We start from the raw sequence: 21,260 nt of genomic DNA, 5'->3' as shown, positions 1-21,260 counted from the left end.
GCGGTAGATTCTGTTGTTTTCTTAGTATAAAGTGTTATATTATTGAAGATTGTTCAAAGAAAGTGCACTGTGATCGTTCGAAAAAAAAAAGAAATTGCAGTAGAATGAGGAATACAAGGACGACTTCTTTCAAATCGAAATTTAAGAACACACAAGCAACGGTTTTGAATCTAGATGAAGACGATGATGATTTCGTTACTCCGCCTAGAGGTAATTATTTTTTTAGTTTTTTTTAAGGTAATCGTTTGATTACAGAACATTCTTTTGGAATTTTTGAACAATGAAGTAGATGCATGTGGTTGTTAAGTTCGTTTAAGTAACACAGAACAAAAGTCTGTAAAAATGGAGTATTTTTTTTCATTAGGGTTTTCTGAAATTGGGGATTTACAAACTAATTAAAAGATTTTACTTTACAGATATGGTAATGTCATTCTTCAAGAACAGGGTCTGTGATTGTGTATTTTGTTGTGTCTTGTAACCGCCAAAAACGATGTTGTTTCTGTCCATTTTTTTCTTAGAAATATGTTGTTGTATTTGTGATATAAGTCAGTCTTGAGGATATTCTGTAAGAACTAAAAGGTTCTTTGTTGATTTTATGTGAAATGCATTCTTCCAGAATACTAAATATGTAAAAGGAGTCAACGTAGTTGCTGTTGTGGTAATTTAGGGTATGAAGGTTTTGTTTGTTATTGAAATTTTTTTTAGTATTTTAAGATATTTTTTTAAAAAAATGCATAAATCTTTCAAGGTCTTTATGTTATGATAGAATTTTGTAATATAATGTTGTATTGTTTTATTTTATTTGGTTTTTTTGTTTTTATAATTTGTAGTTTTATTCCTATTATTTTGATGCTGCAGTTTAGTTGTATGTAGAGTGTGTATGTAATTCTAACATAATTAGTTTAATTAAATGTGTTAAATTCGTAAAGAATGTGTAACATGAGAATGGGATGTAGTGGTTAAATAAATCTAATTCTCACACAATCTTTAAACATTAATGTTCATATGAGGATTAATATTGAGTATTTGTATATGTGTTTGTTATTGTGATTTTTGAGGATTTAGTTTTTTTGTAGCAAAGTTTTGGCTTTAATTGTAATATAAACATTATACTTATGTGTGTTGCATTCTTACATAATGATAAGAAGTAAAATTCTAATAGAATCAATGTCACAGAAGTGTACGTGTGTACATTATACTTATTAGCATTCTGGTAGAATTTGATTCCAAGAATTAAAATTCTAATAGAATCATTGTAAGGGTATGTGTGTACATGCTTACTGAATTGTAACAGAAGTAAGTGTAGATAGGGGTCGTATAGATTGGATTGTGACTGGTTAATCTGGAGATTGCTATTAAGTAAATGTATATGTTTTTATTACTGTGATGTTTGATGATTTAATTTATTTGTATTTACTATTTGGTTTTAATTCTGGTAGAAACAAGTTTTGTATTTGTGTTTCATTCTTACAGAATGAAAACTTATATAAGACTTTTAGTTTTTATAGGTAATGAAGTATGGCTGGTTACTTTGAAAACTATTATTAATCGACTTTAATCATTCATTTCATTAGTTGTTGCAGAAGCTGATCCAGTCCCAATTAATGTTGATACTACAAGCCAAACAAATGTGAGAAGGAACTACCGTACCAGATCAACACCCGTTAAAGAGAATATCAGCACTCAACCTACAGGTAGATTTAATTTTTTTGGTTTATGAAGGAAAATAACAAAAATTTTAGAAAATGTTGATAGCCAATATGTATTTCTTTTTAATTAATGAAGCAGAAGGTGTCGGAAGTGGACCAAATGATATGAATATTGTTGGATCAAGCAAAACAAAGAAACAGAGGAAAACAACTTCAAGATCAGAACATGGAAAGAACAATGTAGAATTTGGTAAGTCAGGTTAGATAATAAGTGCTTGTAATTAATGAGTTCAACTATATGATTCTGATATGGCTAATATAGAGTTTATTATTCTATTGAAGTTGTATTAGACGATTAGTAATTGTGTTTGTGTGATACAACAAATTTTAACAAAGATAAGAAATACACAATACAAATTGACAGCACAAGTGTAGGAAGGCTGAAAAGGAAAGGTTCTGCTAGAAATACACCTGTTAAGGACAATAAGAAATCGTCGGAGGCAAGTGGTGAAAGGAAAAAACCAAGAGGTTTAAATGAGATTTTTATGGAGAGTATTAGTGGGGCAAAGAAAGACAATGAAAAGGCTAAAATTGGTGTGGATATGGAAGATAAGGAAAATGTTGTAAAAAGGAAAAAGGTAGTGCAAGATACACATTCAAAGAAAAGTCCAAAGAGAGAGAAAGGAAAAGTAGAACATGAAAATGATAAAATCAAAACAATGGAGGGGAAGGTCAGAAAAATAAGCAAGGACCATTCAGAAGGTTATAGAAGACTTGCAACTAGGATGACTCCTGGAAGGACAAGTTCAGCTGTGAAAGTAATGGCACCCGCACAGAAAAATGGGATTGTGTCAATGGGATTTGGTTCACTTCTTCATATTGACATAGACACTACTCCGGGTTTACTTAACTACTATCTGTTAGATCACTATGATCCAGATAGTAGCCGTCTAGTTCTGGAAAATATGGTCATAACAATTACGAAAGACACAGTGCATGACATATTGGGTTTACCAAATGTGGGGGAAGACTTTCTGAGGTTGAGTAGTTGTGATAAAGATAATGAAGTTATGCAAGAATGGAAAGGCCAATATGATAAAAAAGGGTTCAATGGTGAAGAATACCTTAAAAGGATCAAAAACACAAAGCAAGACAGTCTTATGTTTAGGCTGAATTTCCTGACCCTTTTCATTAACACATTTGTTGAATCAACTTTGAGTGGTACCAATCAAATTAATGTTGTGAATAAGTTGGTCTTGGTAAAAGACTTCTCTAAAATTGATTGGTGCAAGTATATTCTAGATTGTTTGGTAAGCAGAAAACAACTGTGGAGAAGAGATGATAATACATGCTATTACAGTGGACCTATACTCGTTTTGACGGTAATATTGTTGTCTATATTAAATATTTACTTTACTTTACAACAGGAATATGTATAATGAATTAATTAATGAATTTTAATCTTTTTGATGTAGCTGGTGTATGTATATAGTATGAAGTTCACAGGTTTGAAGATAGTGAAAAGGTTACCGTTTGTTAGAAATGTTACGGGTGCTTTACTTGAAAAAATAGAGAAGTTGGAGATTAGCGCTGGGGGGTTTGGTAGGCAGTTACCGGAAAACTTTGAAGATATTGGTGATGATGATGGAATGGTTGATGAAGATGAGATGTTGGACGGGATGATGAGGGATTATGGTGACGAGGAGGTAAGCTATAAATTCACTAAGAATATGGAACAATATTTCTTTCAGAATTGTAAAAAATGATAAGTTAATATGAAACATAAACGCATACGTGGCTGATTTAAATTGTATGATTTGATTTATAGTTATTGATTTATTTGGAAAGTGGAACATTAATGGTTTTAGAATATTAATCATGATATGTTAATATAAAACCTACAGGCATACGTGGCTGTTATCGAGCATAGCTATGGAGTAATATTGTCCGAAAAGAAGAATATTGAAAAAGCTCTAAAACATGGAATTGAGAAATTCCCAGACAGCTTGATCTTGAAGGAGTGGTGTGAAAAAATGAAAAATTGTTCAAAGAAGTGAATAATGTAGAGACTGGAGGAATGAAATATAACGAAGCTAGTTTTGATGGTCATAGTAACAAAGGAGAAGCAGATGGTGGTAAAGAAGCAGGATTCTCTCCAGTTAGAGGATTGGTAGTTCATGGGGAAAAGAAGGATGATGGTGGAGGTTTCAGTACACCTAATATGGATAAGGTAGATAATACAGATAATCTAACATGTTCACAATTCTTGGAGCATCCTGAAGTGTTGGCAACAGCAATTAAAATGACAGATGAGGCTGTGTTAGAAAGTTATAAAAAAGAAAAAAAAAAGAGGAAAGAAAATCTTGGAAACAGTTGAGGTATGTGAGGAAGATGATGACAATGGAAAAAGAGGAAAAAGAGATCAAAAGGTACATGTATATGGAAAATCACCTTTTGTTGAAAGGATTGTTAGAATGAGTGACAAGGTGAAGAAGGATGAAATGTCGTTATACAATTCAGTTTTTGCATCAAAAAGAGATTATGGGTAAGTTAAATAATACAATTTAGTGGTTTGCTTTTAAAATGTGGTGTTATAAAATTGATCATTTTATAATTGTCGAGCAGGGAAGAAATATGAACATTGGTAGCGGGCATGTGTTGCATCAAGGATTCACATATCATTTTAAAAGCAACACGTTTATTCATGCGATAATCATTGACTTTTGGTCATCATTACTCAACAGAATGGAGGAACTCAGGGATGTAGGATCAGTTTCTAGAGTTTTCTTTGACACAAATTTTTTGGTAAGTATTTAAATTAAATTTAGTTCCAGTCCAATAATATGTGTTTTATTGATTGGTTTATTAATCTGTACATGCAGAAGAGATACTGGGTGGATCATTGTCACCTGAAAGAACTCAAAAATTATTTGATTCGATGTTGAAACTCCACCTTAAAAGTCTACCAAAACAGGAAAAGCTGAAGGATATTGGACTGGTGATTTAATTAAGCCTTGTTTTTTATCAATTACAACCCTAACATACAAACCTATCTTATTGGAATACTATGTGTTTTGTAACAGGTTTTTTTCCCAATAGTTGATAAAAGCAAATATTATCTGATATGCTTTGATCTAAGGGTTCCAACATACTACATTATAGACCATGTGACCCGAAATGGTTCTGTTGAGGAAATCTATGGAATAAAACCCGTTCATGTTGTATGTTGAAGCTTTATTTTTTGAAAGATTTAAAATACATGAGTTTATGATTGAATTGTAAAATGATTGTATTGTATCGCAGAAAAAGTTGCTTGGGAACTATTTGAAAATAGAGAATTACCAAAAGTCAACGGCTTTCAACAAGATTAAAGCTCGTGTAATGAAAATGACATGGAAAGTAGATAAAGAAGGATCAGACTGTGGAGTATATCTTATAAGGCATATGGAGTCATATATGGGGGAAAATGAAGGGCGTTGGGATTGTGGTTTTACAGGAAAAAAACAGAGTGATTTACTTGCATTAAATAATCTACGAATCAAATACATGGGAAAGCTTATGAAATCGGAGTACAACAAACATAAAAGTATGTTGGAGAAAGATGCAGAAGCGTATGAGAGGCTCGATCCATTGCAGATATTGGCTATGATGAATGAAGTGAAGGAAATCAGGGAGAAGCAGAAACGTGGAAGGCGTCGATTTTAAGATGGGCAGTTTATGATGTTAGGATGGTTGGTGTTGAAAGACTTTTGGTAGTATGTTTGGTTTAAGTCTATGTTTTTTATTTAGGGAACTTGTTATGTTGTTTTATTTTGGTCTAGTATTGTGTGTTTTGGGGTAACAGTTTATCATGGTAGGATGGTTTATGGTGTAAGACTTTTGGTAACATGGTTTGTTTTGGTCTAAGTATTTTGCTTGGGGAATAATGTTGATGTATTTTATTATGTTCTAGAATTTTTTGTTTTTGAGAAACAGTTGAATGTGAATGGTGTTTGTTCTAGTAGATTTTTTTTTGGTAATCGTTAGTATTTGATTGATGTTGGAATGTGTATATGGATATGAAAGTTATGAAAATATGCAATGTGTTGAAAGATGGTTTGTAATGTACAGGTAAGTTTTGTTTTTAAAGAATGTAATTATGATATGCATTTGTTGTGGTAGTTTGATACAAGTTAGTGTAGACATTAATGGTGTATGTAAATTGTTTTAAGTATATTTACATGATATTCTGGTAGAATGTATCTGCTTGATTACAAGTGGTAGAATGTATGAAGAATATGATTTTCCATGTTTGTTTCAATGTTATATGTCAGATAGGATACAAAATAATCATGTGTAATAATTGTTAGAATTGTCTGTACATAATGTTCTGGAAGAATATAAGAACTTATGTTACAATTGGTAAAGTGTTATGTTACAATTGGTAAAGTGTAACAAAATAAGTTGTTGAAAGATGGTTTGTAATGCACATGTAAGTTTTGTTTTTCAAGAATATTATGTGTACAAGATATTCTAATAGAATATATGTGCTGTTTTACAAGTGGTAGAATGTATGAACATTATGATTTTCCATGTTTGTTTCAATTTTCTATTTAAGATAAGATACACATTAATCGTGGTAGAATGTATGAAGATTATGTTGTTACAAGTTAGGATAGTCATTAATGGTAGATAAAAATTGTTACAAATTATGCAAAAGTGTATAACACTAAATGACAATTTTATTAAAGACTATGAAATTTGTAAGCATTAAAATAAATAAAGATGAAACAAAAAAGTTTTACTGTAATCTTATATTAAAAGAAAAACTACATATAAAGCATACTACTTAGACACGTTTTTTAAGAGGACAATTTCGTTTATCATGGTTAGCCATCTGTTTACCTAAAGCACACTTTCGCTTAGGCTTCGAACAAACTTTTTCCAGCATTTCTTTTTTTGATTTTAATCTCTTACCACGACTGCCAGTTCCCTTATTACGAATATCTGATGGATTGTCAATATCGGGAGCATCATTAGTTAATTCTACGCCTATAATCTGGTTGTAGAATGATTCTCTTGATGGCATCTCAGGGGCTGGACAATCATCTACAAATTTTTTCTTCAGCTTATTCAACTCTTCAAGGTATGACTTTAACTTCGATGCATCATGGCTTAAAAATGAAACACAATGATCTACGTTTGAAAACATTTCAATAGTCGTCATGTCAGAGTTAGAGTCTAGTAAAGAATTAGAAAAACGCCTTTTAAGCAATTCTGTTGGAACAACATCCCGACGCCACCGTCTCATAATGTATTCTTCAAGAATCTTTTCAATACTATAGTACTTAAAAACACAAAATATGTGCCTACACAAAATACCGACATGTTCAAAATGCATGCAAGTACATTTGTATGAACCATCTATTGTTGAGTGTGTAAACTGGAATATGTATGATAAAATATGAGTTTCAGTAATAAAGTATTGTTGTGTGATTAAAAAAAAATTATGCATTGTTAAAAGTAATAACGTACGATGTATTGGGTATCCTTTGTAAGACGATCGTAATGGTATTTCTCAAGTTTGTCATCAACAACAGGACTTGATGGTTGCCTTGTTGTTATGTTCTTTTGCTTCTCCAAAACAATAATAGTGTCAACACCATTATTAGAAGTAACACTCATTTGGAAACAAGTGTTATCAGAATCTGATATCTCTTTCTGCACCTGATAAAAAATTTTACGAGTGTAAACCTTTGAAGCATGTGGTTCAATTGGACTAGATGTGATGAATCTAGGAAGTGTTGTAGCAGTGTTAAAGTCGTTGACAACTTGATTACGCCTTTGCCGTTCCATAACACCCTCAAATGTCATCATAAACATTAAAAGATAAGAACCAGTAAGGGTATTGTTCTGAAACGACCAATTTCGGCCTTCCGACAATGATGTAGTTCTCATAAGACCAGACATCGGCATGTCCTTGAAAAATGCAGGTACCCAACGTCTACGCAACCCATACATCTCTTGCAACCACTTGTTATTTGAAATGTTAAACTCATTTAAACAATATTTCCATTCCTTTTCAAAATCATGTGGTTCCAGCTTAGAATTCCAAATTATAGAGTGAAAACGCTTTCGAAAAGCTGAGTTTGTGGCTAGTTGCGATGTTATCTGAAAAAAAAAATATATGTTAGTATAAAATATATAATTGTACTGCACAAGGAATGAAGGGTATGAATGGTGTAAACTATAAATTCTAACAGAATGTCTGCTTAAAATTCTAACAGAATGTATCTTAAATTCTAGCAGAATCCGGTTTTGAATTGTAGTTGTGGCATAGATTTTGTTCTGAAATAGTTAATTTCTGATTGAACAATATGTGCTAACAAGGTAAACATAGTGAGTTTGGGTTGAATATAAAAAAAATATTCACCTTGTTTGGAGGTTTTTTTGTAATATGCCACATACAAAACCTATGTGCTGACATTGGAAATACTTCATTAACAACCTTGTTTAAAGCTGGATCTTGATCTGTAAGAACAAGCCTAGGTTGTTTTTTGAATGCTTTCAAAAATGCTCTAAGCAGCCAAGAGTAAGAACTAGCATCTTCTCTACTCAAAAGTCCAGCACCAAAAGTCACACATTTCTTATGATTATCTATCCCAGTGAAAGGTACGAAAACCATATCATATCTGTTTAAAAATATAAAACTTGGTAAGCGTTGTAGTTGTACTTTGCAGGATTTAAAAATATGTGAAAACATTGCAAAATTTAAAAATATAAAACTTGGTAAGCAAGAAAAATTATGTGAAAACATTGCAAAATTTAAAAATACTTATTCATGCTGAATGTGGCATCCAGAGAAACAACGTCTCCAAAAGCATTGTAGTTGTACTTTGCAGTTTCGTCAGCCTAAAAAATCGAATTCAATTTTTTCTCAACAACTCTAAAATCGAAAGAAAAACTTGGGATGTTTTTTTTTCTTTTCCAGCATCTTCACTACAAGGAATTTTGCATCCCTGAGACCTATGTAAGAATTGAGATTTCTCGTACTGTTCTTGAAATCAGAAACCAACCCACCTCGAATGTCAGAACCACCCTGAAGTCCGGAATACAATCTATGTGCTCTTGAGGCACTAATATTTTGCTTTGACAAGTTATGAATAAAGATCTCCTGTGAATAATCAAGTTTCCTCTTTGTACGAGACAAAAACATATTGTCCTTACCAAACAACTTATGATTATGTTGTTCGACAAATTCAGCAACATTATATTTATTAGTACCATGTACTAGAATAACAACAATTTTCGCTTTGCATTCGCACCTAAATGAGTCTTTCCTTCTCCGAATCTTATTATGTTGAGGGTCCAAAGTATCCACCTTAGCGGTTGTTGGTTTACCTTCCCGATTGCATAACAAATGACGTTGTGTGGTAATGTCGGATTCGGTTGTTCTAAATAGTCCAAGCCTGACATCAAATCCTGCTAATGATGCATAATTGTAATACATTAATAATGCTGTTGTATATGAATCAAAAATTGAATTGATTTTAGGTTTGATGTTGTCTGAAACAACAGGAATCCAATACGATGATCCACCAGGAGAAACATAATCATGTGTAACATGAGATTGTTCTGCATAAAAGAAAAATTAAAAAAGTGGCAAAGAACTAATCTAGTTTATTAAACTTTTTTTTTCATATACTAACCTTTCTGAAAATCAATGTTATCATCGTCTATAGTATAATCTGCCTCATTATCATTGAACTCGAATTCGTTTTCTGCATCTTTTAATAAGAGTATGTGTAATGGATACGTAAATATATATAAAAACGAAAAAAATACTTAAAATACATCACCTGGGTTATGATTACTAGAATCACCGAAATGATATTCGGAATTGTCATATATGTGATCTTGAATGTGTTCTAATGGATCCTCATCTTTGCAAGTGCAAGTTACGTCATATCACAAAAAACAATATAAAATTTCAACGTTATTATTATACAAATTAACAAATATAAAAAACTTATAAAGTAAATTCACCTAAATTTAGATTGCTAATCTTAGATATTTGAAACTCGACATTATGTAGAGAATCATGATCCCGTAACCCGAAATCTTCATACTCCTTAGGATATTCATGTTGATCATGAATATGATCGTCACCAGCTGATACTATATTATCCATAAGATAAGTAACAGCACGATTGAACACCAGTTGATTGGGAAAGCAAAATAAATTCAATATTATAAACTTTGAACCAATTCAGTATATATTAAAAAAGGAGAAACCGTGTAATTGATATGTAACTAAAAATGCGTGATATCTGTATTCATTGTTATCAAATATTTGGTTTTTTAAAATTTTTAGAAAGATTGTAAGGATAATAATCAACACAAAATCGTATTATTCATCATGATATTGTAAATATTTGACATATTCAAATTCCAAATATAATAAATTACATAGATATGACTTCAACACATCCTGCGTTTTAAATTAGACTTTTAATAAATTAATTCTGCAAACTTTAAATTTTTTTTTTATTGAATTTACAAATAATTTCTGGTTTGTTATGGCATAAACGCGTATACTAAGAAATCAATTAATATCACAAGAGTGTTATTCTGTGAGAAAATTTCAAACAAGATCTACAATAAATTTATTTTTCACACATTAGTTATGTATATTCTCGTACAACTTAACATAGACATACTTATACCACGGTATCATGATACCACAATCTTATTCTGTAAAAATATATGTGATAATAATAACAGTAAATTTATTTTGCTCATGTTTGATCTGTATATTGTAATACAAATTAGCATTCTGGTAGAATTTGATCCCAAAAATTCTAACGGAATCTTTGATTAATCAATAGGTAAAACGAATTTAGAAACACTTATTCTTTAAGAATAATAAGCATCGTGTTTTTGTTTTTTTATGTATATTGTAATCAACAGTTACATTCTACTACTTTTTATAATAAGAATTGTGTTTTTGTTTGTTCTGTACGAATAATAAGAATTGTATTTTATATCAAACATTCTAACAGAATGTGTACATATAACATTAAGTATAACACAATTTACGAAGAACTGTTTTATCAAGAAATATTAGAACAAAAATACATTTACAACAACATCTCTGTAGTCATATGATAAATAAGAAAATGTATGGAATTTTAATCAAACTCAAAATGAAAATTATTAATATTAATTAAATGAAAACATAAACTTACAAGGAGAAACCCCTATAATTCATGAATCCATATCATTATTATACAGAAATAAAACTCCATAAAATCCGATAAGACTAAATTAAAAACATTATTTAGATCCTAAAATATGTTGACGAAGAAAACATCTACTCTCTGTTGACCCTTGCTTGAGGACAGTTCCTCCTATCATGACCAACACCAAAACAAATCCCACATCTTCTTATTTTCTTCCGATCTTGATGCACTTGGCATTGATTGACATTCCGATCATTGTTATCAGAAAAGTCCTTCTTATTGTTATCAATATTATATTTGTTCTGAAAAACACAACAATAAAATTCAAAAAATGAATTTCATCACTGAAATATCGTAAAGAACAAATATGAGATGAATCTGATAAACGATTATTCTGAACTATGAATATAAAAAAATTTATATGCATATGATAAACGATACTTCAACACTATAAAAAAAACTTCCATGAACAACATACCTCCATTAACGAAATATCAGAATAAGAAAATTGCTCTGAAGATGATGAACTATGAATCTGCAATGGATTAAAACGTATACGATATATATATATATATATATATATATATATATATATATATATATATATATTGTTATATTCTTTGATAAAATGCATATTTAATAGCCTGATATTTAGGAATTTGATTGATATCAATCAAAGTTTAATTAACTGGGAAAATATAAATTATATTGCAAGATTACATTAATACCCTTTAAGAATAATTGGTCCACATTTGTCCATACAATAACACAATAATTAGTTTAAACAAATGAATCTATCTCTCTCTCTCTCTCTCTATATATATATATATATATATATATATATATATATATATATATATATATATATATATATATATATATATATACATTAGGGATGGGCATTTGGACCGGGGGAACCGGACGGAACCGGAACCGGAACCTGAACCTGAACCTGAACCGGATAGAACCGATCGGGCCGGGACCAGGACGATATTCTTGTGGATTTTTTGAAATGGAAACAGGTAGAACCGGCAAAAACCGAAACCGTAACCGAAATATTTCTCAAATATGTTGCTAGTTCTCGAAGATCGGTTCCAACATTGAAGACTCGGAAAAAACCGGTAGGAAACGGAACCGGTAGAACCGGCGGTCTGGTTCGGTTCCTATTTTCCACCAAGTTGGGTTCCCGGGTCGGTTCCGATACTCATCCCTATATATATATATATATATATATATATATATATATATATATATATATATATATATTAGCTTATAACCCGTAGGAACTACGGTTACAAAATTAGTTAAATTTTTATAGTAAAAACTCAAAGTTATTAATCAATTATTTTAATTGAATTATTAATTAATAGATTTTTTTAGTTATATAAAATTATAATAATTGATTTAAACAAATATGTGAAATTATATCACTTTATAATTTTTATTAATTTTATTTTAATGTTATTAATTAATGTAGATAGAATGAGGAAATTTAAAATTTGAAATTTGAAATAAAAAATCAATAGGTGGACAAATGACAATTATTAAATATGAGACATAATAGGGTGACACGTGGCAAAAAGGAGAATAAAATATGCATAAATTAGAAGGTCTAATAAAGTGACACATGTCAAAAGGAGAATAAAACTATTATTTTATTAGAATAGGGATATATATATATATATATATATATATATATATATATATATATATATATATATAGAGAGAGAGAGAGAGAGAGAGAGAGAGATAGAAACATGATCGGGTGAAGACTCATTTTAAAGTGAGGATTCGTAAGGACACCTTAAAAAAATTGAAAAAAAATATAAAAAAAATACAAATAATAAAATCGAGCATAGATCTATGCCCGGGAAAAAAAATTGGATCTTTAAAATTGAATCATGGATCATAGTGATGCAAAATAAAAAAAAAAAAATTGAATCATTGATCAATTTTAATGATGCAAAAAAAAATTCCAATTTTTTTTCTCCCGGACATAGATCTATGCTCGATTTTATGATGTGCATTTTTTTTAGATTTTTTTTTCAATTTTTTTAAGTTGTTCTCACGAGTCATCACTTTAAAATGAGTCCTCACAGGATCAGACCCTATATATATATATATATATATATATATATATATATATATATATATATATATATATATTTGATGCATATTCAAATATGATATATGCATATTTAAAAAAATGCATATATGTATATTTCAACATTACAAAAATCCTTCAAATAATTTTTGTAACATAGATCTATTTAGACTATGTTTGACGCGCTAGCTGAAAAACTAGTTGATGGTTAAAAAGTTAGCTGCTAGTTGATAAGCTAGAAAATAAAAAAGAGTGTTTGGTAAAAAAACTAGCTGATAAGCTAGCTGAAAGATATAAAATTACATAAAAGGGTATTTTCCAAAATAAGTTTTATATATATATATATATATATATATATATATATATATATATATATATATATATATATATATATATATATATATATTATCCGAAACTCATGCATTTATATAGTAAGCACGTTGATTTAATATTTTTCTATTTGCGTTTAGTATAATACGTTTAAAATAAATATCAAACAGAAATGCTAAAGTATATATAAATAATAACAAAGATATAAAATATTTATATTAAAACTGAAAGTAATATAAAGATTATAGTTAAAAGTTTAAAATTTTAAAAATAAAGGGTTGAAAATGAAAACAAGATTGAAACGTTGGGTGGATTGATGGGGGCCACCACCCCATTTTTACAAAGAGAAATGAAACAACCTAAGGAGAAAGCAAAATGAACATATTTTTACAAAAGACTCACCCTTTTGATATGTACTTAAAAACAAACTGTTTTAACGCGAACTCATTTAATACATTACTCGATTGGTACAACCCATCCATTTTGTAGTTAAACTATTTAAACCAAAACAAATTAACCTAGTTTAGAACATAAAAGTAAATGGTTGTAATTGGAACTCATTTAACACGATACCTAACCCGTCCAACCCATTATTTTTATCAACTTTAAAACAATACTTGTCAACTTGGGTCCTAAAAATAAGGGGGATGCCTTTGTGTGAATAGAGAAAGTTTCCCACAAAACTTCAAAACAGATTCAAGAATCTTTCCCCCTTTTCTCTTTCTTGAAACCCTCAAACTGACTATCTTAACATGATTAAGATATTGGAATCAATCCACCTATTCTTATTAATCTATCTCTCATTCACCAGTTTCTTGGCACAATCTGCCCCTCAGAATGCAATAGTTTCTCAAGTTCCTGGGTTTACTGGCATTCTGCCCTCCAAACACTATGCTGGGTACTCTTAATGTTTGCTTTCTTCCCTTCTTTCTTGATGTTTTTAGGAAAAGATTTGAGCTTTCTTGATGTTTTTTTTGTTTGTTTTGCATAATCTTTGATGGGTTTACAGGTATGTGACACTAAATGAAAACCATGGGAAAAAATTATATTATTATTATGTGCTTTCAGAAAGAGACCCTTCTAAGGATCCAGTCGTTCTTTGGCTCAATGGTGGCCCTGGTTGCTCCAGTTTTGATGGGTTTGTTTTCGGACAAGGTATACTACACTTTTCATCACTGTTTTATTAGAAGCATGTCTGTCTTGATTTATTTTCATATAATTATAATCCAGTTAACAAGTTTGTAAAGATAAGGGATATGTTGACACCATGTCATGTTAACAAGACACATAGATGATGGCATAATTGGAAGGCAGAAAGGATGAAAATGAGGGAGGAACATGTGTACATAATAATTCAAGTGAAAGGTGCTCTCAGCTACAGTAGGTCAAGTTGGTAGCTTTTGAGGAATCGAATTATAAAAAAGCACACAAATTGAGAGTTCTTTAGAACTCTTGTGAAAAAGTATTTGGCTTACAACAAAAAGTCTCTCCAAAAAGAATATGAAACACCCCTCGTAGGGCCTGTTCGGGAAATAGTAATATCTTAACTTTAGAGTAAATCTTTGTAAATAGTGGAAAATCCTAAATCTCTCAAAATGTTTAAGCTAATAAATGTTTTAATAAATGTACAATGCGTATCAATCCCTATCAAATACAAACTAAAAGTAGAATGTCCACTATCTCCAAGGCCATCTCTAGGTTTATTCTCTTTGTAACTCTTCTCATCTCATCATCTCTATAAGATCTCACCGAAACCTAGCACCCGAGTCACATGTCCAGAATAGTATGTTAGGATATAAAGTCTAGTGAGTTACTCAAGGGTCAGACAATGTATAGAATCAACAATTTATACAAACCTTTCAAAAAGCTCTTTCTTCTTAAATCCCAAAAATCTCTCTAAGTTCTTACCTATGTATAAATGACAACATAGGTTACTACATAGGGGTTTCACCCCACACTCCACATGTACTCAAAATTTCACCAAGATCAAGTGTTGCTCTCCCTGTCTCTCTTAAACCCTCACCATCACCATTAGAGACCTTAAGCGATCATCTTATAGGTATTTATACACATCCCTTACAAATTTTACTCTTTATTTATTCAACATTCAAATAATTATCTCTTTCTTGAATAGAGCTTTCGTCCCTCAAGAAGTGGTAATTTCCTCAAAGTCACCAAGACTCATCATTTATCTCAAACAAAGGTTCAAGTACCACCAGAGATAGCAATGTACTTTAAAATTTAACTTACCTTAATGTTTATCTTGAGAAATCTCTATCTCTCTCCAATCTATTTTAATTCACCTACCACACAAATCTCAATTAAATATCAACGATCATATCTTGACACTACTCAGCCCCTGTGGCCATGGAGGTTCATCTGCAGTGACTCGAGGGCACGAGGCATAGCCTCATGTTTGCAGCGGGGGATTAGTCGGTGCGCGAAAGCTGGCCCGGAACCCTTGTTAGGGAAGTTCCCTTTCCAAAAAAAATATATCAAGCAATCAAATAAAAAAAATTTATACATCTCATCACAATGTTAAAATAATTTAACCTTTATTCACGGGTGTTAGAGTGGTTCTTGACTTGTTTAATCAGCCTTAAGAACAACGGGATGTTGTGTTGCAGGTCCATTTGATTTTGAGAAAACGGAAAGCATGCCGAAGCTTCATATAAATCCTTATGCATGGAACAAGGTTTATATATACAAATGTTTTCGATCTCATCAAAACTAATTTGATAATCAGTTTGAATGCAAGAAATAGCAACACACTTCCATTGATTAGTTTATTTTAGTATCCTACTTTTATTCCTTCCTACTACATTGTATTATAAAAAAATCTATCCAATTAAAGCAATGTTATCCAAATACAAGGCAACTTTCACTCATAATTTGTTAGAATTTTTTAAAATGTAATGTCTAAATCAGAAATTTTTTTGAAGTATAATAGTATAGTTGGTTAGATTTTTCAATGTACAACACGCCTAAATAAGAAAAGAAAAATGCAGGTACAATGAAAGTGGAATGTTATGATACAAAAATAAATAAAAGTATGTTGCTATTACTTAAATTTAGCCCTTCATAATGTTACTAATTACATAAAGTTGATCAACACCAAAAATTATAATTTTGGTTGCGAATCTAATCTGCAAGGTTTCAAGTATGATATTTTTGGACTCTCCTGTTGGAGTTGGAATGTCTTACTCCAGGAACAGATCCGACTATATCACCAGTGATATATTAATGACTTTAGATTCCCACAAATTTCTCCTTGAGGTATTCTCGAGAAAAAAAAAACAACATGCACCTTTTAGCAGGTATATTCTATTTTCAGATATTAACATATTTGCATTTGGGGTTTGTGTGAATTTAGTGGTTCAAGTTATATCCTGAATACCTTTCAAATCCTTTTTTCATCGCCGGTGAGGCATTTGCTAGAGTTTACATCCCTCTATTGTCTGATCAAGTGATGAAAGGTAAATATTTGTGCATTGGACCCACACAAACCTGATTCTGAGTAAATTATGATAATGCCCTTCTCAATTCTTTTCAGGACTTGAAGCTGGTGATAAACCCACTCTCAACTTCAAGGTGCATCTCCCATTAAAAACTTTGTGACACACACACACAGCTATTGCCTTGACCTAAATTCATTAGATAAATATAGGGTTACATTATCGGAAATGGACTTTGCGATGATGTGTTTGATGGCAATGCTGTTGTTCCATTTGCACATGGGATGGGCCTCATTTCAGATGAATTATATCAGGTAATATTCCAATGTTCCAACAACGGATCCTTTGACTTTGTAGGTCAAACCTATCATGCTTAAAGTTCCAAATTGACATGGATTTATGTTGAAAATTTGACATCCATGGGGTCTTTTTGTAGTAAATGGTTTAGGGTTAATATATTTATAATTCCAGGAAAGACTTTAAGAATATACAAATCAACTAAAGAAGTTATGAACTAGTCGTTTCGACTTTAAAAGTCAAACCGTTGGCTCTTCAGTTGGACCTTTGACTTTGGAGGTATGTTCAAGAAATTTCTAACAGAAGTAAGGAATTAATGTAATATGGATTATAGCCTGAACCTGGTAGTGATAAGTACCTAGAGAACAGTGACTATTGGACTTGACAGTTTTAAGTTAGTATTAGTGTAAATGTTTTTAAAAATTGTTATCATAACTTCACCCTAAGCACGTACAGGATGTTACCAAGGTGTGTGAAGGGAATTTTGCAAACCTCCAAACCTAGAATGTGAATTCCAGCTTGACAAAGTTTACCAAGTAATCGTCTTTTTCTTTCTTTATTCTTAAAAAAATTACGTGTTCTATGACACACTTGCTTACGTTGGATTTGAACGCGTGCATCCAGCATCTTGATGGTCTAAACGTGGATAACATTATCAAACCATGCTTTCGCGGAAAAAAGATTAGACATGAAAATACAAAATTGCCACTGAGCTTTAGGGAATTGGGTGAGACTGAAAGGCCACTTCCTGTGCGAACCAGAATGTTTGGGCGTGCATGGCCTTTTAAAGCTGCGGTGAAGCCTGGTTATGTGCCTTCTTGGCTGGAGCTTCTCAACACCACACAAATTCGAGGCTCCCCATGTTCAGTAAGTCATTCAAACATAATGATGATTTGTTCTTTATTTGTGTGTCATTCATCATTACAAAAGATTTGCTACACAAGTTTTTCTCAATTTTGTTTTATTGAAGGGGGATTTGGGGTATTGTCTTACTATTCAAATACTTTTAGTGGGCCCCATTTGTTAGCCTTATATTGTGATTGGTTTGCATAGGACAAAAAAATGGAACAACGTACTCGATCTCTTGTCTATGCCAAGACATAAAACCTACTCATCTACAACATAAAAAATGCAGCCTTATTGTCAAATGTTCGACAGAGCGACTGATGTGTTTTTTTCGGTTTGTGGAGTATTAATAAAACCATTTGTTAGGTTTTGGTTGTTGAATATTGTTTCTACTTTTGTAGGACGATAGTGTGGCAATTACATGGCTAAACAACGAAGCAGTCCGAAAGGAAATTCACGCCGACCCGGTAAGATAGGATAGGTTTCCCTTTATAGCTAGATTATGCCGATTGAAAGTGAAGTTGAACGTTTAATGGATACTTCAGATTAGTGAAGCTGGAAAATGGGAGATATGTACGGGCAGGGTAAAATATAATTCAGAACTTGTAACCATGATTGACTACCACAAAAAACTCACAGCTGCTGGCTATCGCGCTCTTATTTACAGGTATACTCATCTTAGTGTAACCTTGCTTTGCTTTTCTTATACGCGCCAGGTAATCAAATCAACAAAATAGACAAAACTATAAAATTGGTCCTTATGGTTTGCGAAAAACTTTGGATAGGGTTTAAAAAGTTTTTAACTAGGTCCAAAATCAAAAAACTTAATGTGATTTTGGTCTAGAAAAACTTGAAAATATGGTTATGCCATTTTATTTTCCTTTTTATATCTTTTATAATTATCCAAATACTATTTTACTTTAAACATAAAAAGAAAAGAAAAAAAATATCCTCTCTCTCTATTTGAAATAACACCATCAAAAATAAAATCAATAAAATAATACAAGGATCTCTCGTTTCAGTGTAAGGATACCCGGAGTGGGAATGTGGAAGACGCGTGGAGGCTGACGTGTCAGCCCCCACGACGCGTGAACACCGCCCCTAACTCTGGTGGGTTGGGTTTTGCGTCTTCACGGAGACGAGAGAGGATGGGCGATGTGATTGGTTATTCCATATTTAACTGTTGCATGACGTACTAGCGGAGAAAATCGACAAAACTCTAAATTTTTTAGAAAAAAAAAATGATTCAATGGAGGAACAACGTCAGCGAAAATTGGCATTCACCGATCTTCAAATTATAAACACGGTTCCGCAACAAATCTCGACACGGAAAATTTAAGAGTATTTTTGAAAATCCAACAAGAAGTTCTCGACAAATATCGCAATTAGATTCTATGTTTTTTAGTAATTTAGATTTAATTTTCTATGTTATTTTTATGTTTTTTTAGTATTTTAGTTTTCATTTTCTATGTGTTTTTATGTTTTTTTTTGTGTAATTTAGGTTTAATTTTCTATTTTTTTAGTTTTAGTTTTCTTTGTTTTTTTAATTAATGTAATGTGGTTTCAATTAATATAAAGTATTTTATTATGTTTTTATTTAATTTAATCATAAAAAATAAATAAATAAAAGATAATTGTGGAGTGGTGACCATTTCCTATGTCTAGTGGGTTGGTGGTGAAGCTCACGTGACACAGAGAGGTGACACCACTTTTTCGGTGGGTTGGTGGTGACCACTCACCACAGCCTAAGAATTGAAGAAATCTTAAAACACAAGATCACCACTGCCTTGAAGCCACGACTACCGCCACCCTAAAGCCACTACCACCGCCGCCCTGCATGTGTCTTACTTCTTCAAACTTTTTTCTTGACCAAATTGCAGTCGTTATCACTATTAAAAAACGGAAAAATTGCGACTAGAACAGATGAAATCACTCAGTCGAGTGATGGTAATGAATCAGCAGTGAAAATGATGTCTAGGGTTCCATCAATGGTGGTTCACAGCAGTGGAATAGGAGGAGACGGTGTTTCAAGTTAGCAAAATTGAGAATGAAGTTTATTGGGTTGACTTTCATCACTAGCAATATGACCTGTCATCTCCATTCACTCTGATTCAAAAGGTAACCTCGATTCTGCCATTCCAACCATTGGAATCAGGAGAGAAAAGAGGGGAATCAACGATAAAATCAATCTTCCAGAAATCTCTAGTGATGTTCTGATCAATTCCGGAAGAAAGCAACTAGAGAAAGAAGTAGAGATGTTTCGATCATTACTTCAGAAACCGGGATAGAAAGGCAGCTCCAGTGTCAGGGGAAGGTGCAAGGGCCATCGCTTGAGCAGACACGGTGGCTGCCACCGAGATTTCCATGAGGGTAACAACGAAAGCCTTCACCACACCCGTCAGAAACATAAAATACTGAAGAAACCCACCTGAAACCAGAAATACTCATCAGTTTTGTAGATTTTGTAGTCAATGAAGGAGCAGAACTAGAGAAAAAATGGAGAAGATGAAGGGATAAGGATGTTTCCAATGGTAGTGGAGGGCTGCGAGGACCAGACAGAAAAATGGAGAAAACACAATCTCGCATCTGAATTTGCTTCTTGTATAAGCCGTTTCATATGGATATGGTTATGAATTGTCCATTTATTGAAGTAGCGGAACTAGAATTAATTGAATATCAAGGAGGCAAACTGGTCTCAATCATTTCCCTCTTTCTTGATTATTTATTAGAATTGGTTCAGATTCTGATACCTTCTCCACCTCCTGTGTATATATGTGTTATGCGTGTGTGTTGGTTATAACGATTTGAAGGGGGAACAACTACTAATTTTGGACAATTTGCGAGTACTTGAAACCCAGAAAATCTAATTAAGAAGGGGAATAAGAAGATGGATCGGGTTTTTTTTACTTTTTCTTTAAGAGAGAGAGAGAGAAAGTTGGGGTGGGTGGGGGTAAGGGGATAATTCTTTTCTTTTCTTTTTATTTTTAAAGTAAAATAGTATTAGGATAATTATAACAAATATAAAAAAGAAAATAAAATGTCATAACATTTTTTTTAAATTTTTTTGGACAAAAATCATAGGAAGTTTTTTATTTTGGACCTTCCATGCAAATTGAAAACTTTTTGGACCCTATCCAAAATTTTTCGCAAACCATAGGGACCAATTTTGCAGTTTTGTCCAACAAAATATATATGCTTTTATTGTCGTTATTTGTAAATATTTAGTAACATGTTTCATAGACTAGAAATCTATATTTATGCTTATATTTATAGCTTGTATGTCAAGTATATAACGAGGAACCTTCTCAACGGGAAGAACCGTCTCAAAAAATTTCAACTTTGTCCGAATGAAGTAGCA

General features: G+C 31.8%; 1 protein-coding gene and 1 pseudogene across 2 annotated transcripts; one reads left to right on the top strand and one right to left on the bottom strand.

Annotated features, from left to right (window-relative positions):
- Positions 1-6,477: 6,477 nt before the first annotated feature.
- On the bottom strand, positions 6,478-11,354 carry LOC145114218 (protein FAR1-RELATED SEQUENCE 5-like). The gene is made up of 11 exons (XM_079050222.1): positions 11,349-11,354; positions 11,031-11,172; positions 10,877-10,888; positions 9,675-9,806; positions 9,488-9,571; positions 9,338-9,415; positions 8,632-9,263; positions 8,464-8,540; positions 8,125-8,320; positions 7,164-7,799; positions 6,478-7,071 (listed from the first exon to the last, which is right to left on the bottom strand). Exons 1-11 carry the CDS (start codon positions 11,352-11,354, stop codon positions 6,478-6,480), a joined length of 2,589 nt encoding a protein of 862 aa, XP_078906348.1.
- Positions 11,355-13,959: 2,605 nt separating this feature from the next.
- LOC145113853 (serine carboxypeptidase 1-like) lies at positions 13,960-19,498 on the top strand (annotated as a pseudogene). Its single transcript, XR_013710873.1, has 12 exons — positions 13,960-14,202; positions 14,314-14,459; positions 15,932-15,999; positions 16,458-16,580; positions 16,678-16,780; positions 16,858-16,895; positions 16,972-17,073; positions 17,513-17,592; positions 17,681-17,923; positions 18,304-18,369; positions 18,448-18,569; positions 18,925-19,498. The product of XR_013710873.1 is annotated as a serine carboxypeptidase 1-like (transcript).
- The last annotated feature ends 1,762 nt before the right edge of the window (positions 19,499-21,260 follow it).

Source organism: Lactuca virosa, chromosome 5 (genome assembly GCF_052849685.1).
Source record: "Lactuca virosa cultivar CGN04683 chromosome 5, Lactuca_virosa_CGN04683_v6, whole genome shotgun sequence".
Taxonomy (NCBI): domain Eukaryota; kingdom Viridiplantae; phylum Streptophyta; class Magnoliopsida; order Asterales; family Asteraceae; genus Lactuca; species Lactuca virosa.
Note: the sequence above shows the minus strand (reverse complement) of the source record. Positions and strands in the feature narration are given on the sequence as shown.

Excerpts from the sequence above, each read along its gene's own strand:
- LOC145114218 (XM_079050222.1), bottom strand. Across the intron at positions 9,264-9,337 it reads TAACATTGATTTTCAGAAAG|AACAATCTCATGTTACACAT; the intron begins GTTAGTATATGA and ends TCTTTTATGCAG. Across the intron at positions 7,072-7,163 it reads CAAAGGATACCCAATACATC|TTTACACACTCAACAATAGA; the intron begins GTACGTTATTAC and ends TACATATTCCAG.